Source organism: Adelges cooleyi, unplaced genomic scaffold (assembly GCF_023614345.1).
Source record: "Adelges cooleyi isolate 19-005CV unplaced genomic scaffold, UGA_ACOO_1.1 ACOO_flye_CR_arks_rails_tigmint_CR_PRNA_9, whole genome shotgun sequence".
Classification (NCBI taxonomy): Eukaryota; Metazoa; Arthropoda; class Insecta; order Hemiptera; family Adelgidae; genus Adelges; species Adelges cooleyi.
In genome coordinates, this window is record NW_026096579.1 from 2362324 (window position 1) to 2384687 (window position 22364).

Here is a 22364-nt window from a genome sequence, read left to right on the forward strand (position 1 = left end):
TATTATAAAAAATAGTTATAAATTATAATTTATTAGTATTAAATAACTAATGGCTCGCGTTTTTTATTTTACAATAATTTCGCTCACTATTCGCGTTATAGTAAAAATGTTCTCTCCTATTTTTTTTATTCGTGTTTGAGAACACCATTAATCCTTTTTTGGTTCGTTAAGATCACTGGTAAAGACGTTATTGTCGACTTCTTGAGATTCTTTTACGTCGGTCAGGTATTTTCGATCGTATCTATTCAAAAACCTGATCAAGTCGTCGTACACAATAGTTTTCACGTCAGTCGCCCACAAAAAGTCCAAATGGTTGAATTCCCGGTACGGCATTTCTCTCTTCTCGACCAAGTTGGGCAATTTGTCGCCGAGAACTTGCACGTCCTGGAAAATGCATACGGGTATTAAGCTTGCTTACTCCCTTTGATCATTAGCGGAATATATCCTTATCTATATACCTCTGGAGCAGCCATCCAATCGTTGTTAGCGTAGTACAAAGCTACGGGCACGGTCACTTTACTCAGGTTGTACGCCGGCGGTTCGAGTTGACCGTATTTTTCCATGTTCTTTTCCTTGTTGAAATTGTATTGTCCGAACCATTGGTCTGCAAAGAAAACGTATTCAACTCAGCGTGTCACCGAATATTTGTTGAACAATTTCGTTTTTTTTTTTATTTCATACTTACTGCGGTTTATGAGTTGGGCGAAATGAGTGAGTTGTCGAGCCGATGCCCCGGCCGGAGTGTGTGCCAATATGATCGGCAGAACGTTCTGAAACGTTTGTAATATACATAAGTAGTTAAAATCACGTGGATTCAAGTCGAAAAGACTTGCCCCTTGGGCCGTTAAAATGCTAAAAATACAAGTGAGCTGGCTAGACTTAAACGAAATAAGTTTAAAAATTCTGCAACGGCCAAAGGTCTAATTGCGTATTAAAATATATTATTTTATTAGCAACGTCAATAGGGTATTTTACGAGTTGCGGAGCCCGTTTGAAGAGTTGTCGGACAACGTTTTTATTATGAACCAGATTAACAGCTACTACAAGATACCAGTTTTGCCGAGAATAATTATTATCAAACCTTAACGCCCATGTTAATTTATGGCCTGACTTGAACCGAAGTAATTACTCTATCACTGATGAAAATACCATTTCATCTTACAAATTACAATGATGGGCTATCGAAATCAAGAAGCATTTTTTATAGACCGAAGAAACAGCTTGATCCACGAAATTAAAAATTACATTTGATTACAATACACAGTTTTGGATTTAAAATAGTTTATTAAATGTAAAAATAAATCGGACCCGGTAAACAAGTCGGCAAAATTAATAGCTCTCAGTAATTATTATCCGCCACCAGTATTGTTGCGATATCAAACCTTTCGTCAAACCTGCTCACTTAACTTACTTTAACCAATCGTTTGGAATCGTAACCGGCGATCAGAAACAGCAAATTGTCACAAACTCCTGATGGCATGTAACTGGACTCGCAGAACGCCTTGCCCGCGAACAACAGTATCTTGCCGTTGGGACGAAATTCGTAATACCCCAAGCTTCCACACAACCACTGAAAAAAAAAAAAATTTCTAATTTGAGTTTGTCAGGTAAAAAAATGTACACTATTTTAGGGCCCCAGATAGAGGTTAGAACCCGGGTCTTAAAATTACAGTAAATCAAACGCCCAACGCTGGCACGATTTTGGCTGGCAATAGAATTGTCATGGCGTACTTATCAAAATGGTTAAGTTCAAATCACTCTAAACTCCTACAAACTCTTACACAATGTCGGCAACCAATCGGGTATAACGTCCAAGTAACGTTTTTACTCAAATTTTGTGGCAGCTTTAATAGTGATTTCGAAACGGTTTTATATTTCCACAGCTCCTCTCTAGTTGCACCAATAAATTAATTAGTTCAAACGTCAACAAGAACTCGAGAAGAGTTAAACTGCTCCAGTGGCAAATAAACACAAACCAAAGTGAAAATGATTAACAGCGATGCAGTAATGAACACTATATCAGTAAAAGGGATGCACTCAGATCATTTACAGAGGATTGAGGAGGATTTAACTCTCACGCTTTCAGTTGAGTCTGTAAGCCTGTGACCTCCCTCGCCCCATTATGTTCCACCCCCACTATGCCCCGCCCACTGTAATGGCTTTTTTTTTCTTTTAAAGTAATTTAATCAAAACCCTCTTTAAAAGCCTTTTATAACGTAATAAAATACTATTGTAGTCTTTATAAGCTTGCTATACTGGCTAAGCCTGTTCGTCGTTCGTATTATGCTTACTGCTAACGGGTCGGCCACGGACGCTAAGAATGTCAAGATGGGACTCTTGACGTGGTTCAAGAAGGCGATGGGTGCCATGGAAGCCATAGCCCGCACCTTTTGTGCATACTCGGGTCTTTCCGAACACATAACGTAGAAAATGGCGTTGCCCATCGAGTGGCCCACGTAACTGACATCCGGTTCACCGGTCACTTCCAGGATGTAATCGATCATGTTCGGCATGTCGATCACGCCCATCTCGTGCCAACTGGAAATCCGTGAAAATAATAATATAGATAAAACAAAAATCAATTTTCGCGACCTTTAAAACAAATAGCTCACCTAAAGTCCCAGAATTTCTCGGCGTCCTTTGACGGGTCCAACGTCACGTGGCCTCTGGAATACGTGTTTCCTCTGGTGTTTGTTATCCAAACGTCGTATCCCGCGTCCGATAAAACATAACCTGAGAACCGTCATTATCAAGAAATTACCAAGATTATTAAGTATTAAAATATTCTACAAATACACAATCACAAAACTATTGTTAGTAACAGCTATACTCTAATCCTAGAACCAATACATTTTTTTTTCTCGTGCGATATACGAGTGAACTCGACTCACCTAAACTGCTGTTAGGACCAGAGATTACCCAGTCGGTAGAACTGCACAAAATACCATGTTGGACCACTACCACGGGTCTCTTTATTGTCGGATCAGCTTTTTTACTGTAGGGTATACGGTGCACTGTGAGGTTATAGCCGTCCGTTGTGATCACCGTGTGCCTTTCCACGGGATATCCTTGCTCTCTGATGAAGTCTTCCTTAAAATTAAAATAAAGAACACATTATACCGCGTTTAAAAAATGTTCGGATTAACGTTGTTTTTGGTACACGAGCGTAGCACGTGTATTTTATCTGGCAATATTTACTCTTTAAAGTTTAGACTATTTTAAACTTATCATACTTCGTCGTTTATCATAAATTTTTTAAAAAAAGTGCTCATGAAACTCATTAATTTTCTTAAATTTCCAATACGCTATGCATGTTTAGTTGTGTTATGTTATAACAGTATTTTATAATACATTTTATTTTTATTTTTTAATTCTCTTCTTTAAATTCTGAATGATCTATTTTTTCTGTATTTCTTTAATTATTTTAATATTATTAAATATCATTGAGCTATCTTTTTTTACAAATACTAATTAGTAGAAAACGGTTAATGCTGTTCAACGATTATATCTAATCTATACTCAGGAAATAGTATGTTCATAATTCATACATTATTTTCTTAGTATAAATAATTCTAAGAGCAGTGTTATTTATTTTCAATGGCATACTTGGACAATTTTTTCGGAGTCGTCTAATGTTTAACGCCTACCTAGTCTGACAATGACTATTTTTCACGTTTAATCTAACTTTATTGGATAGGAACTTTCAAGTTTGTCTACAACAGCTGTTAATTGAGTTACACTAAGAACTAATATTCTATAATTATTTATATACTTGATTCACTAAAATATTTTGGCATCGATGCAAAGACAACAACAACATACTAGTAGTTCTACAACAAGATGTTTTTGAAAATTAACAAACATTTATTCTACACTGTTTGCTACATGTATGTCATTATCATCTCGTGATTACGTTTTACAATTTTTTACGGTTTGTGCGTCTTCCACCAGCGGCTATTGTTTGCGCTTTGGCTTACAAGACGTGTACGTACACGGTCTATTCCGTTTCCCAACGTCCGGCCATCCGTGTCAATATTGTACAAAACGACCCGACCTTGGTCTACTGATTTTTCGTCCTCCGACCCTTTTTGCCTCCATAATAATAATAATAATATTGCAGACACTGTGAGAAAACTCGGCGACCAATGATGGTACAGAAAACCAGTTGAATATAATTACCGCCGACGACGGGTCGGGGTCGCCGGTAAACGTTGACCCAAATCCGACCGCCGCGGACAAGGTCTCCGACCTGCTGCCACCGTCGGCCCTTGCCACCGTTGTCACCTGTGATCTCGGAGACGAATATTGTAAAAAAAAAAAAAAAGTCATGTGTATAAGTCCAACGAGAAGACACACGGGCATACCGCATTTACACACAAGTACATAACACACATTGTACATTGTAGTAATTATCATTTGTACGCCGCTGTGCGACCTTTGTCCTTATAATATACACCCAACATACGCGCTGTTACGCAAACACAGTGACTACGGCAAAACAGTACAAACGGTCTACTCTACCAGCTGTAATTATTATATTATTTTCTGCGCGGACTATATGCAACCGTATAATATTATATTATTATACTAAGGATATTTTTTTTACCTTTTTATTCAATACTATTATTCCTTCGTCTCCGACCCGTCCGTCAAGCCAGAGCCGGCGCACGAGACTTTCGAAATCTCGTTTTGGCCGCGTGGAAGATTTTTTGTTTCGTTTAATTGCGGCGCCCAGTACACCGCATTGTTGCGGCTAATTTAAAAAATAACAATAATAGTAGTAGTAGTAGTAGTAGTACAACCTAGTACCTGATACCTGTACCCGCCTAATTCGCTATAATCATAATCATAATAATATATATCATTATTATCACACGGTTTGGGCAACGCGCGTTGCGACAACAGGCCAAGCGCGAAACGAAAATCGCAGACAACCCGCTGATGTCGACGTAAGACGTGTGTGTGAAGAACAACGGCTGAGATAACCATCAGACCGACTCGAGCAATGATAATTTTAGGCATCTAGTAAAAATATCGGAGGCCGCCGAATGATTTGGTTAACCAATTTTATTTTATCTTAAGATCAATACCTACTTAATGTTAATAAATTAAATAGGCCTGAAAGAAACCCATAACATATTTACATTTTAATACTAAATTATTAATCGTTTCTTAATCGTGGTTATTTGTTTCGAAAAATAGTATCAACAACGTTTTGTTGAAATCCACATATTTTAACAAAAAATAAAAAGATATAGTATATGATTACTCGAAATGGCTATATTTTTGAAAAACTTTTTCAATTACCTAAACACGGAAAACTCTTTTTTATCACTTCCAGCCGAAATTAGTGTTGCTTGCTTTCATTATTGATTTTGCCTTTCATTAATTATTATTGTGACATAACTTATTCATGCTTATTAAATATCGTGGTTCAATTACAGTGAGTGTAGTCAATCGATCGTAATCCTCCGTCCGTTTCTTTATTTCAATCGTATTATTGTCTTGTTTGTTTTTAGCAAACTAGAGAGGCCAAGGTCGTCGACCCCTGCTGCTTCTCAATTCTGGATCACCTAACCGGCTAGTACCTATGTTATAATCACAGGACTGTATTATTTGTGTAATCGATTTTGGTCTGTCGCTGGCGACTAAGATCAGAGTGATTATACCTAATATTAGCATACCTCCGAAGCGAATTTCTGTTAAGAATGTACACTTGGTGGATTTAGAATCCATATAAACGGATTGGCGACAAGCACGTGAACCCCTTTGGCTTCTCGAGAAACCCTTGATCGAGGCTCGTAATTTTTATCAACGTCGTCTTTTATCAATTGACGAGAACGTTATGTTATCATGTATAATATTATGTGTATTATACTGGCTAAACAAAATGTGCTTACTTGATAGCCTCCTCCCACTCCCAACCGATATTAGCCTATTTAAATAAGATATCCCTTACATTTCAGATCCCTAGATTAAATCTAACTATAAGCACTTCCTCGTAAATTCTCTTTTTGCATTTGATTAGCACGGAATTGTTTTTTATCAAGTAACAGACCGTTGAAACTAATATCTTAATTACTTGAGAATCTTTTTAAACGTAGGAAAAACAAAAATAAATGGAAAAAGAACAATTAATGTATTGTGAAGATACTATACGCGATACACTAGTGCCTAGTGATACCAATTATTACAGTCCACGGGTAAGTGCTATGTGTAAAATCTGCTATCTAGAGCGTGACAATGTGTGAATATGTTTAACGATCAATTTAGTAGACAATAACGTCAGTATTTTCCCAGTGTAAAATCAGATGGGCCTGGGCAAATTTTCTGTCTGCTGACAGCTGCTGCTGTTGAGCAAAACCCACAATAAAAATATTATAATAATTATCGAAGGCGACGTTTTACAAACACACAGTGTGCATAATTACTATGCCGATTGATTTTCGCTTGCCATTATGCCTGGGTGTGACGATTGAAATATCAAACCGCAATTTTGCGGTGTCCTCCCTTCGTGTAAGACAGAAAATACCTAACCTAACCTTATTTTTGACTGCGAGTGTTATGTCAGTCAGTCAGTCAGTACAATCACACTTATTTTTCTAGCATACCTGCTTGGTTAATGTACTCAACAATTATTATATTACCTCGAAACAGTCGCTAACCTAACCTAACCATAAAATAAAAAATATTGAGTAATAAAAAGAAAAAAATACATGTATTCATTATCGTTCCCGCAATAATAACGTATACCATTATCTAATATATTATTAAACACCTTGCGATTTTTTTTTCACCGTGCATTTCCCTCGATAAGTATGTAATATTATTATTAGACGATGTCAAGGTCGTCGGGTGATAATGACCAGATCGCAGTTGTAATGTATACTCTACTAATATCAACCTAGTGTTATGTATGTTTGTAGGTAACTCATTTTTCGAATCGCCAACGTTTCGGCGTTTAGCCTGTCGGATCGTGTTAATTAAGCCATCAATCTAAAAAAAAGAAATATCATAACCAACGGGTTGAGCAAGCCGATTTTTTTATGGTATTTTCAAATAAAAATAATTTCAATAATTAGGTATTTTATTTGGATATTATGTAGTACAAGTTAGTACAACAATAGTTGAGTAATTATTGATGTATTTTAATAATTTATTATGTTTAAAAATTATTGATATGATTTTTTTTGTTAGAAAAATGATGTTTAAAAAAAACTCGAGTAATAACAAGTTAATTTTTTTTTTATGACAAAATAACATTAACATCATGAATCAACGAATAATTACAATATTTAGCTAAATAACTCTGAGCGCGACGGCCTTAAGTTCGTTTCTGGGTCTATTTATTGTTTTTGTTTATTTTGTGTAGATTTTGCCAATAAAAACGATTTTTTTTAAACTTAATTTTCTCTAATGCACGTAAATATCGTACCTCGAGGTTTAGGCGTTTCTGCAGTGGTAGTTCTTGCAGACCAAGTATGTAATTATTTAGAAAACACACGGGTAATGTTATATTATTAACGGGCTTATCAAAATAAATCACGATTATCTTCACACAGTATTCTATAATTTTTATGTAATCGTGATATTTTTTTAACAAAATACCTACTCGAATAAAAAAATAGATTATTTTTTTTTTTACCTTTAAATGGGATCTACCCATCTTTCGGAGGTAACTTTCCCAAGTATACTAAACAAAATGTAACTCGATTATTAGAAAATTGTGAAACCTAAATGTTTGTTGTTCGTATCAAAAGACGGTTCCCACGATTTTCACACACTCGTTTGCTCTTTAATCGTGTAATGCTAGGTAGTTGTGTCAGAACCCAAGACGTTTGTGTTGCAAGTTGTTTTTCTTGGTGAACCGTGAATCCCACCAACGTGCCGAGAGGTCACGCGGGTTCTTTTACACGCGATTCCGATCCAACTGACTTGTGTGTGTGTGTGTTTATTTATGGAAATCAATACATACACATTATTAAGTAGTATTTTAGAATATATTTTGATCGAAGGACAAACGGCGGCCATTGAGATTGAAAGACGCGTTTAGTCGTGACTCGTACAGGGTACTTGTGTGTATCTACCATAGGAGGAGGGTTGACCGAACAGCCGTCGGACGGACACAAATCAAAACACTTGTACCGGTATTGGGTAAATAAACATATATATATATATATTTTTTTTTTATACTTAAAAAGACATTCATTAACGTTCATGCTAAATACGCCTTTGGATTCTGCGTTATCATTTCGATTGTAACAGCGCGGTTGGCTTTCACGCCGAGGAAGCGTACAGAGCCGCCCGTCAGGCGCATTACCACAAAATAGTATAAAATTAAGTATGTACACACTTAAGAATCACTTGTTAGATTTTATGATACATTTCTGGTACAAGGTCGTCTCTTGGGTTATGGAATATAATAAACGCGCAACGAGTCCAAGTCGTTCTATAACTCTAATAACGAGATAAAAATTGAACATAATATTATGCATTTTGTATAATAATCGAAGGAAAAAAACTATTTCGTAAATACATAAACCGGTCCGTATACACGAAACAAATATTTTACCAATTATTATGTTGTCGCAAAGATTTGTTTTTTTTTCTTAACGCATTTTAAGGTTTTATGTTTTGCAAAACGACACACGATATTATTTTTCCAATTCAAATTATTCGACTTGAGGGCACTATTGGCTGTAATTATTTATATTATTATAAAAACAAAATCGTCGAACAACATAAACAAATAATTAAAAAAAAAAACAACACGCGTGTAACATTCTGATAAAATCGGATCTATATAACATGTATCAATGTTTGCAAGTGTGTACTTACTCAAAAGTTTTAGCCTTTACAACTTAAAGAAATTCGATTGGCCTGGAAAAACGTTACAAGGAAAAGTGGCGCTGAGTAACAGAAACAGAAACGAATTTTGATAATATAACTTTTTAATATTGATGCTCTAAAGTTTATTGATACCGTTAAGTACTTGTTATCAAGTATTTGAATATTGTCTAATAAAAAAAAAACATCTAGCTCTCTCGAATAAAAAGATTAATAATATTCAACTAAACCCGTTGGTTGTTCTAGGCGAGATTTTCGTTTGAGTTGATTGTTTATGGGAAAAAAAATTTGACCTTGAACTTGCATTTTGTGTACCTATCATTGTGTAACGATTTGTTTTCAAGTACCATACACGATAGCGTGTGAACTCTATGTATATCATGTGTCTTATTTGATATTATACTCTGTCAAGTGATTCTATTTTATTGCGGAAGCCATTATTTGCGTTTGCATTTATTATGTCAGTATAAATGCGATGAAAAAAAAATATGTTCGTTTTTACAACACTCGATAAATGTGTAATAACAATAATAATTATTCAAAAGCATCTAGGTCATATAGTGTAATCATTTTCAAATACAAGCCTATGAGCTATTTAGGCGTCAAACTATACCTACATCTAAAGCAGTTCATCATTTTGTTTTGTTCTTAAAAATATAGGAACCAAAAAAAGAAAAATCAAAACAAACAAATTAATTTCAAAAAGATTGAAATCACCCGATTTGTTTAAAAAATAAAACCTATTCGTGTTCAGAAAGTTTATAAATCAATTCAAATGTTGAACTACCTTTATACATTTTAAAAACTACACATTTAATGTAATTTAGGAATTTTTTTATTATCAGACAGTATATAGTTATCATTTACTATTATGTAATACTAGTTAAATTGTACATTTAAGTGTGTATACCGACTACCGCGTTCTTAGCAAAGATCATATTATAACAATTAACACCTAATTTATTCGGTTAAATTCTAAATAAGTATAGGTATAAAGTTTAACAAAAGTATTCTTCGTTTCATCGATGACTTTTTTTTTAGCATTAAAAATAAAAAATGATAATTGCTTAACTGATCACAATATTAAAATAAAACCATATAACTGGTTGGTTAATGTGCTTTAAAATTACTTTTAATTCTTATTGATATTTTTTATTTTGATATAAAAATATCAAATAACTATACAAATATAGGTAGTTGTTCGATTTGATTTAGGATTTCTTTGCGCTTGTATGTTTATTTAGTTATAATTTGACATAAAAAACACGAAAATTAATCATCTATTTGACTAACATAATATACTATTAACATAATTAATTCTCTAATAATATCCCTTTCTAAAAATAAATAGTATATTTGTTCTTTCATTATTTGTATTAACCAGCTAATTACACACGTTTAATTGTTATTTGCGCTAAACATGTATGGTAATTTTTTGCTTCATAAGCTCACTTAAATATTATAACAAGTGAAGTTTTTTTTAAAATTATTGATGGCATAAAACACAAATGTTAGTTTTACATATTAATACAAAAAATATTTTCATATACGAAACGGTGATATGTGTTATTGGTTTTAAAGTACTAATTTATTATTATATTTTACTTAAAAAAAAAACCGTTTACGTATCAATGGAGTCTATAGGATATGCCCAATGAGACCCTGAGTAAGAAGTCGTATCGGACCACCTAAGATTTCGTTTAGGTATTTTAATTTATGAGTCATGATTTTGTTCCTTGGAACCATACAGGAATAACTTGTCCCTACAATATGAGAAATCTGTTTGGATTTTCCTACGAAGTAGTTAACTGAATCAGGAAACCTGCATGTTGATTTACTGGCATCTATTTGATATCCTTGAGGAATTTTCTTTACAATATACCAATATGGATTTTATTTTGCTTTATAAGTGTGTGATTTTGAACATTTTAACTGGATTATAAGTTTTGTTGAACAATTTCCAATAATTTACTCTTTAATAAATAGGTGGCGAGGTTGTAGCGTTTCCTTTAGCTAAAAACAACGTATCAATATGATAATCTATTTTCTAAATGTATATAGACATATTTACATATTGTGTTAATCGATTTTGACAGAGCTTCTTCTTCCGAAACTTATTAAAACCGTTCGATTTCTGACAAGTTCCGAAATAAATAACTCAGGAAAGAGTTTATTTTTTAAACAGAATAGTAAAAATAGGTCTAATAATAAGATAACATAATCGGTATAAGTCCCAACAAACTGTTTACTGGATAATTATTTCTGTACAGTTTAATTAAGAATTACTTGTTGGAATAACTCAATATAGTATATATTTTCCTGATTTTATGGGATACGTTCAAATCGTGATATCAACAAAACAAATTACTTTTACAGTATGCTTTTAATTATTAAAAATTATTTTATTTTTGTAATTTTTTTCACAATTTCAAGTTTATTTACAATTACACCTAGAATTGATTGTTTTTAGTAAAAAAATATTTACAAAATATACAAAATATATTTTTTGGTTGAAAATACTTTAAATAATTTCAATTAAAAATTCTACACTTGTCATATCACTTATGGCATTGTCAGAGTTTTCAATATTATGTAATTGTGATGTCTTTAAATTTTCATGAATTAATTACCAGCTGTATATTTTACAGTACACTTATAATAAGTGACTTATTACGTTGTGAACTTACCGTGGTGTTAAGTAAGTACGCCTCGTTAGCGATTCTGCTCATGCCGGGCCACATGGAATTGGATTCCAGTTTTTCCGACAGCGATTTCCAGGGCCGCGTGATGGCCGGTAGCACGGTGGACGTCATGTAATTCCATTGCCGGCGGGCCAGTACGTGGTCGTTCCCGAAATAGCCAGGCTTGCCGTTAGCCCTCCAATTGCGCCTAGTCAACGGCCTGTGGTCGCTGGCCACGGCCGTCCGCCATAATTGCTGGCGGGTCGTGGCAAACGGTTTCGGTGATTTGCGCTCGACGGACCTGGCGCCGTCGCATAACGTCCACGCAAACAGCGAAAGACACACGATAAGCAGATGCGCGCGGTTCATCTTGTCGCGATTGAATACCGGCAAAAAGTACTCAAAGGCGCGAGCCTTTGCCTGTGATATCCGCAGATCGAGCGCGCAACGTCACGCGGTTGTTTGCGAATTGTCGCACCTGTGTTGTTAATTACGGTGTTTGCCTGCTACTCGACAAACAGAGGCGGCCGCGCTGTTTACCGAGATTAATAAATTGTAAATATCACTAATTGAATTATTCTAATTTGTCGATAATTGCTAATATTATCACTATTGGCAAAAGACCGCAGCAGCAACAACAACAACAACAACAACACCACCACTAACGACGGTATCGTGAACGTAAGTCGTTTGCGTTGCGCGCGTAACAGCCAATATTGTCTCTATCATTTTCACCGCCGGCGTCGACGGCGCGAGGCGAACTAGAGCGACGGTACGACACAGTAGCGGATGAAAATATTGAGTGGCGATCCGTCGGACAACCTTGCGACAGGACATACACGCACAGTATCCCTCCTGCTCCTGGTCCGAGCGCGGCTGCTCATCCTTTCACTCGGCGCGCCGCCGAGACGCTTGCAAAACGCTTTGAGCAACCGACTCGGCTCCCACTCCGCGTGTCTTTCGTCCCGCCAGTGTGGACGACCAGTGTGCACGACCAAAGCGAATTATACAGAATATTCTACCGACAAATGGTATTTTTAAGTTTCAAAACCTATAAAAAAAAAAATACAATAATATATAATAAGTAGCCTTTATATTGATGGCGTGAAGACGTGCTGTAAAGACGAACTACGGCGACAATTGCACAGTATAGCTGTTGTCTAAACCGCAATATAATTGTTATTGCCATTGCCGTACGTCGAAAATACGTTCACGCACGCATTATAGTAAATAATGTTTCAAAGCTGTTGACGATCGCCTGCAAATGCTGCCCACGTTAGGCCGTTAAACGAAATACAACAAACAAATCACGTGTCATCAACGGGGGGTTGAGCGTTGTGGTGTCAACGTTGAACGGGCAACACGACATCGTTTGACACTGGGAAAACATTAATTGAAGTGTCGCGTTTTGTGTGCAAGAGCCGCTAGGCACGCGCAAAACGTTCCTCTATACGTTTGTTTACTCGTTAAAACAACATAATAATAATAATCGCTGATGTAATTTCATCGAATTGTTTTTTTTTGTTATACATAATATTATTATGTCCTATGTCTATTTGAATTACAGGTCGTGCTGATTTATGCGCAACCGAGTAGCTTTTTCGGGTACATAACAATAGGTCTGACCTTAAATTATAATATATAAGATAAGCGATAACGATGTGCGCAAACGAGTTTTCACCTTTAGTATAGATGTGTAAGCCTCTCCGCAACGATTAGAAATCAAATAATACAACACAATCGTATACCACCGGATCTCTATAATAGTCACAGCTGCATTAAATACTTTTAATAGGTGTTAATTAATAACATTTGACATTTGACAAATTTGCGTTACTGTTTGAGATAGTATTATATTTTACTATCACGGTAAGTTGTTGACTACTTGTCGTTTTGTCACGACCCTATGTACACATAGACAGTCAAAGGCGTGCGCAGACTTCTGAGTCAGGTATGGCTAAATGAATCTGACTACCCCCCCCCCCTGTCATGGTCACAAAAGAAAAAAATTATTCATAATTATAAATTGTTCATTATGTAATTTGTATGAATACACATTACATAAAATTATTATACTGTCAAATAAAAAAAATGTAATTATTATACTTTATAAAATAATTCTACAAAATGTCTTCAATTAAATGTTTAAATCCATCAATGGTTGATGATCATGGTTGATGTTACCCGTTTCTTCTTGATCGATAAACATATTATATAAAAGAGCATCCAATCTTTCTTGGTTCATTGTGGATCGAAGCTTGGTTTTAATAACACTGAGTTTCGAAAATGCCCGTTCACAGCCACAGCTTGTAACAGGAATAGTAACGAATGACTTAAGAACAATTAAAACATTTTTAAAAATAGTTAGTCGATCTCTCTCGTTGAGCCATTTTATCCAAACGTAAACTTCTTTAGTTGATGTTCCTTTCGATGTTTCAGTGTCGGCCATGTTTTTTAATAATTTTATTTTAGATTTTATTACATTAACATTAATGTCAAATAAAGTTTTAAAATATAAAATATCTTCTTCTGTAGTCTCGAGATTAACCAAAATTTCCAACCCCTTCGATTAGTTTAAGACTTTCTTGATTGAATCGAACGTTTAACCAGATATAATTTGATCAAGTGCAAAATAAAAGCAAGAATGTTTCATTTCATCTTTTTTAGTTTCCTCAAAATATTGATGATCGTGGTTGTCATCAACCTTTTTTGATATTTTTCGTTTCTTTACATCAGGAATGTCAATATTATTTTCATCGCACATTTTTATAACATTGTTGTATATTTTTTCATATTTTTCATCATCAGACCGATAGACCTGAACGTATAACAATCATGTATTGACAGTTGACTATTGATAATTTTGAAGATTAAATTTTTTAAATTATTTTTTTAACCATATACAAAAACCATTGTACTTATAAATTTATATAGCTATTTTCTATTTATAAAGGGTTCTACCTACTTTTAGTCATAACTTCATAAGGTACCAAGTACCCACCCACGTATAAAAAAAGGCTCAGGTTAAAGCCCAATCAGTCCTACCCGTGCGCTCGCCTATGCGGCGGATAGACTATATCCAAATAATGCGTAGAAGAAAATGTTTAAATGACCTTAAAAGACGGAAAATATATTTTAAAGTGACGAGGTCGTACACACGCGGATTATAGATTTACTTCGATTGTTCTGAAAAATTATTGTTAATTTAATAAACGCAGCGTGTATCATTCATTCGTAAATTATTAATCTCAAAACCTTGGATATTATTACCTATGCGTATATAAATCATAATTATTTTATTTCACGTCAATTAGAAACAGTAATTTTCTACAAAACGGTCCACCGGGATAATGAGTGCTTTGATTGAGCACTTAAGTCCTCGTCGTCACTAAATGAGTACTTGCGTATAATACAAAAAATAGCATTCTAGCGAACCACTTTAATTGTTATTATGATTTAATAAAATTATTATTAGCTTATAATTCACAATACATACAAAATATAAACAACTATTTATCATTGGTAGTAATTAAGTAGGCAAATAAATATGTTTAAAAAAATGTTGAATATAAAATGACAATAGGATGAGTCCTACTTTTCTTTAGTAATAATATAATTTACTTTTTCCATTGGGATTTAAAAATGTTAAATCATATTTTTAATTTTATGGAGTTTATCGTTTTTAAAACTTGTTGAACTTTGAACACATTGTTAAACTAACTAAAAACTTTACCTTGTTGAAAAAATTACCTTGTTTATTTTGTTTTATCAATATTATGTTTCTCCCTTTTATTCATTTTTTTCCAAAAATGTTGGGTCGGTAGCAATATCCTGTTCCTCCACTAATCTCCACGTCTTTATTAATAATAGTCAATATTCCAGTACCATTTCTTTGGTAATTTGTATCGATTACCACATCATAATACATACATAGGCTGGTAATTATTATCCCCCTTTGCACGCACAGACTTTTAAAGCAAGGAAAATGTCAACGCTGTTAATTAACGCTGTAACAAATGTCATCGATCATCTTACAACATTGTTTAATCTCCAATAATCAAAATCCGACCTACTGGCAAAACTCGATTAGAAAAAGACCTGATAGGTACCTCAGATGTCTCTGCAGTAATCATTTCAAATCACAAATCAATTACTTACAACATTGAAAACCTGTTGAACGTGACACCAAGTAAATAGTTCTAAGAATGAGGTTATTTCCAATGTAACATATTACAATTATCTACTAGTTATCTTAAAATGCCTTTTACATTTTACAGTAAGTAAAGAATCTACTTGAAAATAACAATTGTGTACCCACTATATTTTTTTATTCCCTTAAGGATAACGGAAAGAACAATTTATTAAGGGACAAAGGTTTGTCAAAATTGATCTAGTAGCTCTTTTAAATATGCCGACCAATTAAGGAGAAAAAATGTTAAGTTTCACAAGTTGTAAAACATTTTAAGTTATTTTTCTCCGAGTTATAGCTAGTAAATAGTATCATAAAAAAATGGCTTTTGTAGAAGTCCTTTTCTGGTGTATCTATTGAACAAATTTTATTATTATTTTTTTTTAAAGTTTATTAATCTTTCTATGGGGGCTAAAAGGGTTAAAATATAAACAAATTTAAAAAACAAAAATATTATATCGGAGCCCCCATAGATAAGATGTTAAACTTCATAACAAAAAAATAAATTCGGTTTGGTAAATAAAGTAATAAATAATTAAAGAATATTTTATTTCAATATAACTTTAAAAATAATCAGATTCATATGGAAATACACGTTGGCAATAAAATGTTATGGTTGACTGATTTGTCGAATAAATCTTCGACGAGTAAGATATTAAAAATAATGTTTTGGAGAATATAGATTTATGAGTCGTGTCATAGAGGTAATTTTTTTCTCAAAACATTGATCATGTATAAGAGTCATAACAATTGAAATACTTATAAAGCTAATTTATAATGTTTTTACTTCTTAAAATATTTAAAAGGATTATGTAGGATTTAAATTGCCGATATTTGCTTTATTTATAATTAATAAACGGACCTGAACAAAAATACAGTGATTTATTTACAGTAACTAGCTGATACACTAAAAACAGTATAATTGATAATTAAGAGAAATAAATCATAATCGAATTTACTTATTTAGGTTATATAATTATAAATTGTCACATTAATAACAATTCGCATTTTTAGTTCACAAAACCAATTGTTGGTATTTTTTTATTTTATCAAATGAAAATAATAATAAGAACAAAGTTCATGCTTTGTATTGCTTTCTGCCATTTCAAGGTTAATAAATATGTATATATGAACATCGATGAGTTCAAAAACCTGTTCACCATTTTGACTTGTTAATCTTCGAAGTTATGTAAAATAATATAAATGACACAAGGAACTCTAAAAAACCATTATAAATTATTTTATAATACTGCAGGTGAATAATTTACCATTCACATCTAGAAAACGACACGATGTCGAATTATACTTTGTATTTAAACTTGAAATGTACAAACGAATGTAACTACTGAACCAATGTGGTCGAGTAAAGTGGTTCTGTCGTAATTTAACACTAAGGAAAATATGTTCAATCCCAATTTATAAAGTATTTTTCAACTGAGTGAATAATGTGGTCATGGGTTTGTTTAAAATATAGATATCTCAATACATTAATAATTTAAAATTAAAGATTTTCTTTTCTTATCTGACATCTTTGCAGCCAGTCTGGTTTTTTTTTGTGATCACATCTGATTACGCTTCAAGTTCAATGTATTCTGTATACTAACTACTTAAAAAAAAAAAAAAAAATTATTTTAAATATGAATTCTAAATGATGCAGAATTGAACTTTAGTATGAGATTTTGCTTAGGTTGTTTTAACAAAGCAGAGAATAATTAAATTCTGATTTCTATAACGAGAGCCCGTGAATAATGTAGTGTATACATATAGTGTTAACAATTAAAAAATTATAAATAAATAATTCCTACTGTTTCATTAACTTTTTACGTTTAAAAACAATCACATAATAATAATTGCAATTCATTTTTAAATTCAGTAGTATAAAATCTTGTAAAATATGTATTTTAATTTAATTTTAGGAATATTTTTGACAACTTAAAAAGCGATTACAAACCTATCTTTTTTCTATTTGTAGCAAAAAGGTAAAAGTTGTGTTGTACTTTTATCGCAAATATATAGATTACCTACAAGAAAAAGCCAATTGTATTTTTTTAAATGTTAATTCCAAAAAAATTAAGTTCTGTCATAATATAGTGGATATTTTTTTTAGGTTTGGTTCAGTTTAGTTTTAAAAAACTAAATAATTCTATAATGTAATATGAAATAAATCGAAATTAAATGTTTTGTGGGTTAAGCTTTTCTAGCACTATGTGAGGCTTAATTACGTTCATTAAGGTGTTTGAAAATACAAATACTACCTATTTTCGTGTGTCGTAAATCCTAAGTTGTTAAACGTTACGATAGACCTGTTTTTCAATCACTTGGGTGTTCTATGTGACGTTAGCCAACACGACTATTTTTACTTTTTTGTTTTTAATGAATTGCTACAATTTCTTAAGAACGACTATAAACGGATTATTGCCGCACTTAGAAGTGTTGAGTAAATTGACATAAACATTATATAAGATAGTTATAAATTAAAAAAAAAAAATATTAATTTACAATATAATTATACTGCCGCCAAACATGAATGAATAAAATAATTTACTGTTGTTGTAAATTTACGCTTAGGCATTGTGATTTTCAGTTTGACAGGTGCATACTTTATACTTGTATTATTTTTTAATTATTTATATATATTTTTATTAATTCAGACAATAATAATAAAACAATACATGTTGACTGATTTTGCCAACACTAAAAAAATTAAAATATACTTACTTTATGTATATTTTTAAAAATACACTTACAATACTATTTTTAGTAATAACTTTGTTGACGATATGTTGCACTGTTTAAATGACTTAAGTACTATTCTGCTGATACTATTTGTATTGTAAACTTTTGAACAATAAAATATTGCTGGGACAGAATTTTGACCTAGAATGGTCTGTTGAAATGTCTTGCTTCATCACGATGTACCTACTTATTTAAAGAATACCTAATCATAAAGTACAAAACGCTACAGGCATTATTTTTGGAAAGGTTTATCACTCTAAGTATCAATCCAAGTATTACTGATTACATTTACATACCTAGATGATTCGCCCTTCACCTAAAAAATATTCAATTTTTATTAAACGGTAATTATGTCAAAACGCATTAACTTAAATTATTTATGTAAAATTTAAGTAAAGTTTTACATCATTACCTTAAAGAAGCAAGGTTAAACAAAAATTACTAAGTTTTATTATTGAATACATCTGAAGTCATTATGTATAATCTCACTTTAAACGTTTTAAAATGTGGCTATTTTATAGCCTTTATGCGCGAAGGTGAGCCGTGAAAGTGAATACATTTTACCTACATGCATTTGATTTTTTTTTATAAATATTTAATTTGAATATGTTTTATTTATTTCAAATTCGTTAGTACATCTTTAAATTATTGTTACATACGCAATTACTATCTACAGACTTAAGACTACAAATATTGGACTCTTATAACTTAATATATAATAGTACGTTATTAACAATATTATAATATGATATTCGGGCGGAAAGTATGAACGGCATCATTAATCATTATTATAATAATGAGATTTTTCGATCCGAGATTTAATGAATGATATTTTTAACGGCGATCGGTAATAATTACTACACCAAAGTTGGATCCTATCACAAACCAGACAAGCATGGTAGGTCACATGACCGCCTCGATCAAGGTAGAATATCTTTTTTTCGCAACACTTGTGTTATTTAACATAATGGTTTAGGCATATTTCGACTACCAATTAGATTTTGATTATGTAAATTTTCAATATGAAATTTCACTATTATTGCTTTATCGCCGAACTCGGATCGTACAATAATCAATAGGTTATATTGTACCTAGTGAAATTGAACTTAACTAAACACAATAATCATAAATCATAATAATAATAGGTATAGTTTGTCTAATTTAAGCACTACGTTTGAAAGTGTTAACTACCAGTAGGTACATCTACTAGCTATAGATGATACTCATGGTGTGTTTCCATATTGGTACACCGTGAAAGATTGTGAGCTCATAAAGTCTTAAAATACAGAAGAAATAATTGCCAGTACTTACATATTGTAAGAACGGCTAACAATAGCTAGGACAGTGGGCATAGTGAAGACGGAGAGGTCACAGTTCTTCGAAAATTATTATAACTGAAATTCTTTAAATAAGTTTCAAATAAAAGTTTCGATGAAAAATTGTAGATGGTAAAGAGAATTAAGTATAAATAATTTGATTGGCAATATATATATAATATAACATTCGTGTAAATAAAATAGATATTTAATTTTTTCTCTTCTTTAAATAGTAGTAGTACGTATTTTATACAAATATATTTTTGCAATAAAAGTATTTTTGAAAATCTCTTAAAGGTATAAGTTAAGTTCGACTGATAACCGCATAAAATCACGTGTAAAGATATTTAAAAAAAAAAATTGAAATGTATCTATCTTAGGTTACTTTACTAATGACCCTTCACACTGGTTTAGCTTAAAAATTAATTAAAAAGCTGTATATATATGTTAAGGCAAAGCTGCCAAACTAGTTATATATATTTAATAATTAATACTTATTGAGACTTTGAGAGTTATTGCAGCTCACTTTGAGTAACTTATGTACAAACGCAGGCAACTAAAGGGGTATTAACGTTTTACATGCGAAAATTATTTTACGAAGCTAAGCAAAAATTCGTAATAAGACAGCCTTTACTACTTTTGTTTAGATATATTACAATATATAAAATATAAATCTATTTTTACATAAAATATAATAATAAACATAAATATTTTTATTTATCTTCGTGATTTTGTTAGTCATAGAAACTAATGAGTTATTTATAAATTATAAAGGATGCGTGTATGATCTATTAACCTATGTACTTGTGTTGAAAGCTACATATTAATTATGTGTATTATACAAAATATAGATAATGGAATATGTGTGACTCATAAAATACTAATATAAAATACCATAATAATCAAAAATGTTAAATTACTTGCTGGAATACTATCGTAATTATAAGTAGCAATCTTTCCCAATTATGTATAATTTTTGATACTATGCTTTGCTGTATTCTAACACACAACTTCATAAAATAAAATAAATTCTTAATTTTTTTTATCTGCGCGCATTTTCCAACCGCACATCCCCTCCCGTCCTAACTTTTAAACTCTTATAACTTTAAAAATAGTTGTCCAAAACTGGTTATCGACCAGTCAAAATGTTTAGTACTAAATTAAAAAAGTCAATAAAGTATATACGTTACCGTTTAAGTTTCAAAAGTTGCTATCAAAAAAACTAAGTTGGGAGGGGGTAAAAACCAAGAAAAATTGAAATCACATTGCATAAAATTAAAACTTTACTGCCTAACCTACTTATCGCGAAATCCTAAATGTATTTTTGAACATTAATGTTTTATCGTTTAAAATATTGAACTAATTTTATGTTTTTCGCTATAAACATTATCATAATGACTTTTGTCATATATTTTATGAAAACAGGTCTCGAATTCATATTTCATGTTAACATTAAAGGTACCTTGCATTAATTCGATTCGTAAAAAATGCCAACTTTCTTTAGGCCTTGGGGATGAACATTAAAATATGATTTTTGTTACACATACACACACACATATATACTATAGATTTTACCACTTATAAGTTATATATAGTTTTAATAACTATGCACTAATAGAAATCAACTATGTTATAGTTATTAGTTGAATAATATTAATTAATACTTTTAAATATTCGTTTATAAATATAATTGACGATTATTAAGCGTATTATAAGTATGTAATGATTGTTTAAAAGTTTCATTCTCGTTATTAAGTACTATTAGTTTTATGTATAATAGAAAATATAGGTAAAACATACAAGTCGAAGTCATACTCATTACTTGGTCAAAAACAAAATTATTTTTCTTCTAGTCTTTTTCGAATTTTGTACTAAAATAACATTTTAAAAAACGTTTCTCCTTTTAGAGTAAACGCATATTTATTTCAACCGAATACAAACGTAACAAACAATAAAATAAAATCAAGGTTATTGGATATGATTCATGCGTATGTATCCGTGTATATTATCTGTGTTTGTACGACAATGGAAGCTGGATAAATAGACATTTCAGCATTCATTCAAAATTGTTTGGTATTTATTAATACTAATACACAAATTGACTGGTATGTGTTATTTTTATATATATATATTTTTTTTTTTTTGCAAATGGTCTTATTTACTAAAAATGTATTGACATGTGTGGAGTAAACCGATTTAGCGTACCTAAATCTAAATTTGTTAAAATCTGAAATGAAAAATGGTAAGCACCTGTAAAGCCGGTTTGGACGCGTTCAGATCCAGTAGTTAACTATTTCCTAAATTATCCTAAAGGCTAAAATATATGGTTAAGCTACACGCATGCGAATGTAATGCCTTACGATGTTTTATTATAATAATATAATACATCTTAATTTATGCGTCTAAACATACATGATACAACAGCATGATCACTGATCAGGCATCTCGAGAGTTTGATCGCATAACTCTTGCGTTGAAAGACTGAAAAAATTATAATAAAAAAATATACATGCCGCATGCAATGTACAAATTGCTAATTGCAAACTTAGTATAAGATATATTTGTACATAAAATATGAACAGATAAAGACGGCTT

General features: G+C 31.9%; 1 protein-coding gene across 1 annotated transcript; it reads right to left on the reverse strand.

Annotated features, from left to right (window-relative positions):
- Nucleotides 1-18: 18 nt before the first annotated feature.
- On the reverse strand, nt 19-12386 carry LOC126846153 (lipase 3-like). Its single transcript, XM_050585360.1, has 8 exons — nt 11535-12386; nt 2892-3090; nt 2613-2733; nt 2292-2538; nt 1412-1570; nt 686-770; nt 459-604; nt 19-384 (listed from the first exon to the last, which is right to left on the reverse strand). Exons 1-8 carry the CDS (start codon nt 11895-11897, stop codon nt 148-150), a joined length of 1557 nt encoding a protein of 518 aa, XP_050441317.1. The 5' UTR covers nt 11898-12386; the 3' UTR covers nt 19-147.
- Between the last annotated feature and the right edge of the window lie 9978 nt (nt 12387-22364).

Coding starts and splice junctions, on each gene's coding strand:
- LOC126846153 (XM_050585360.1), bottom strand. CDS start 11,897: ATGAACCGCGCGCATCTGCTTATCGTGTGTCTTTCGCTGTTTGCGTGG. Junction 605..685: donor CGCCCAACTCATAAACCGCA/GTAAGTATGAAA, acceptor TTTTCTTTGCAG/ACCAATGGTTCGGACAATAC. Junction 385..458: donor ATTGGATGGCTGCTCCAGAG/GTATATAGATAA, acceptor TGCATTTTCCAG/GACGTGCAAGTTCTCGGCGA.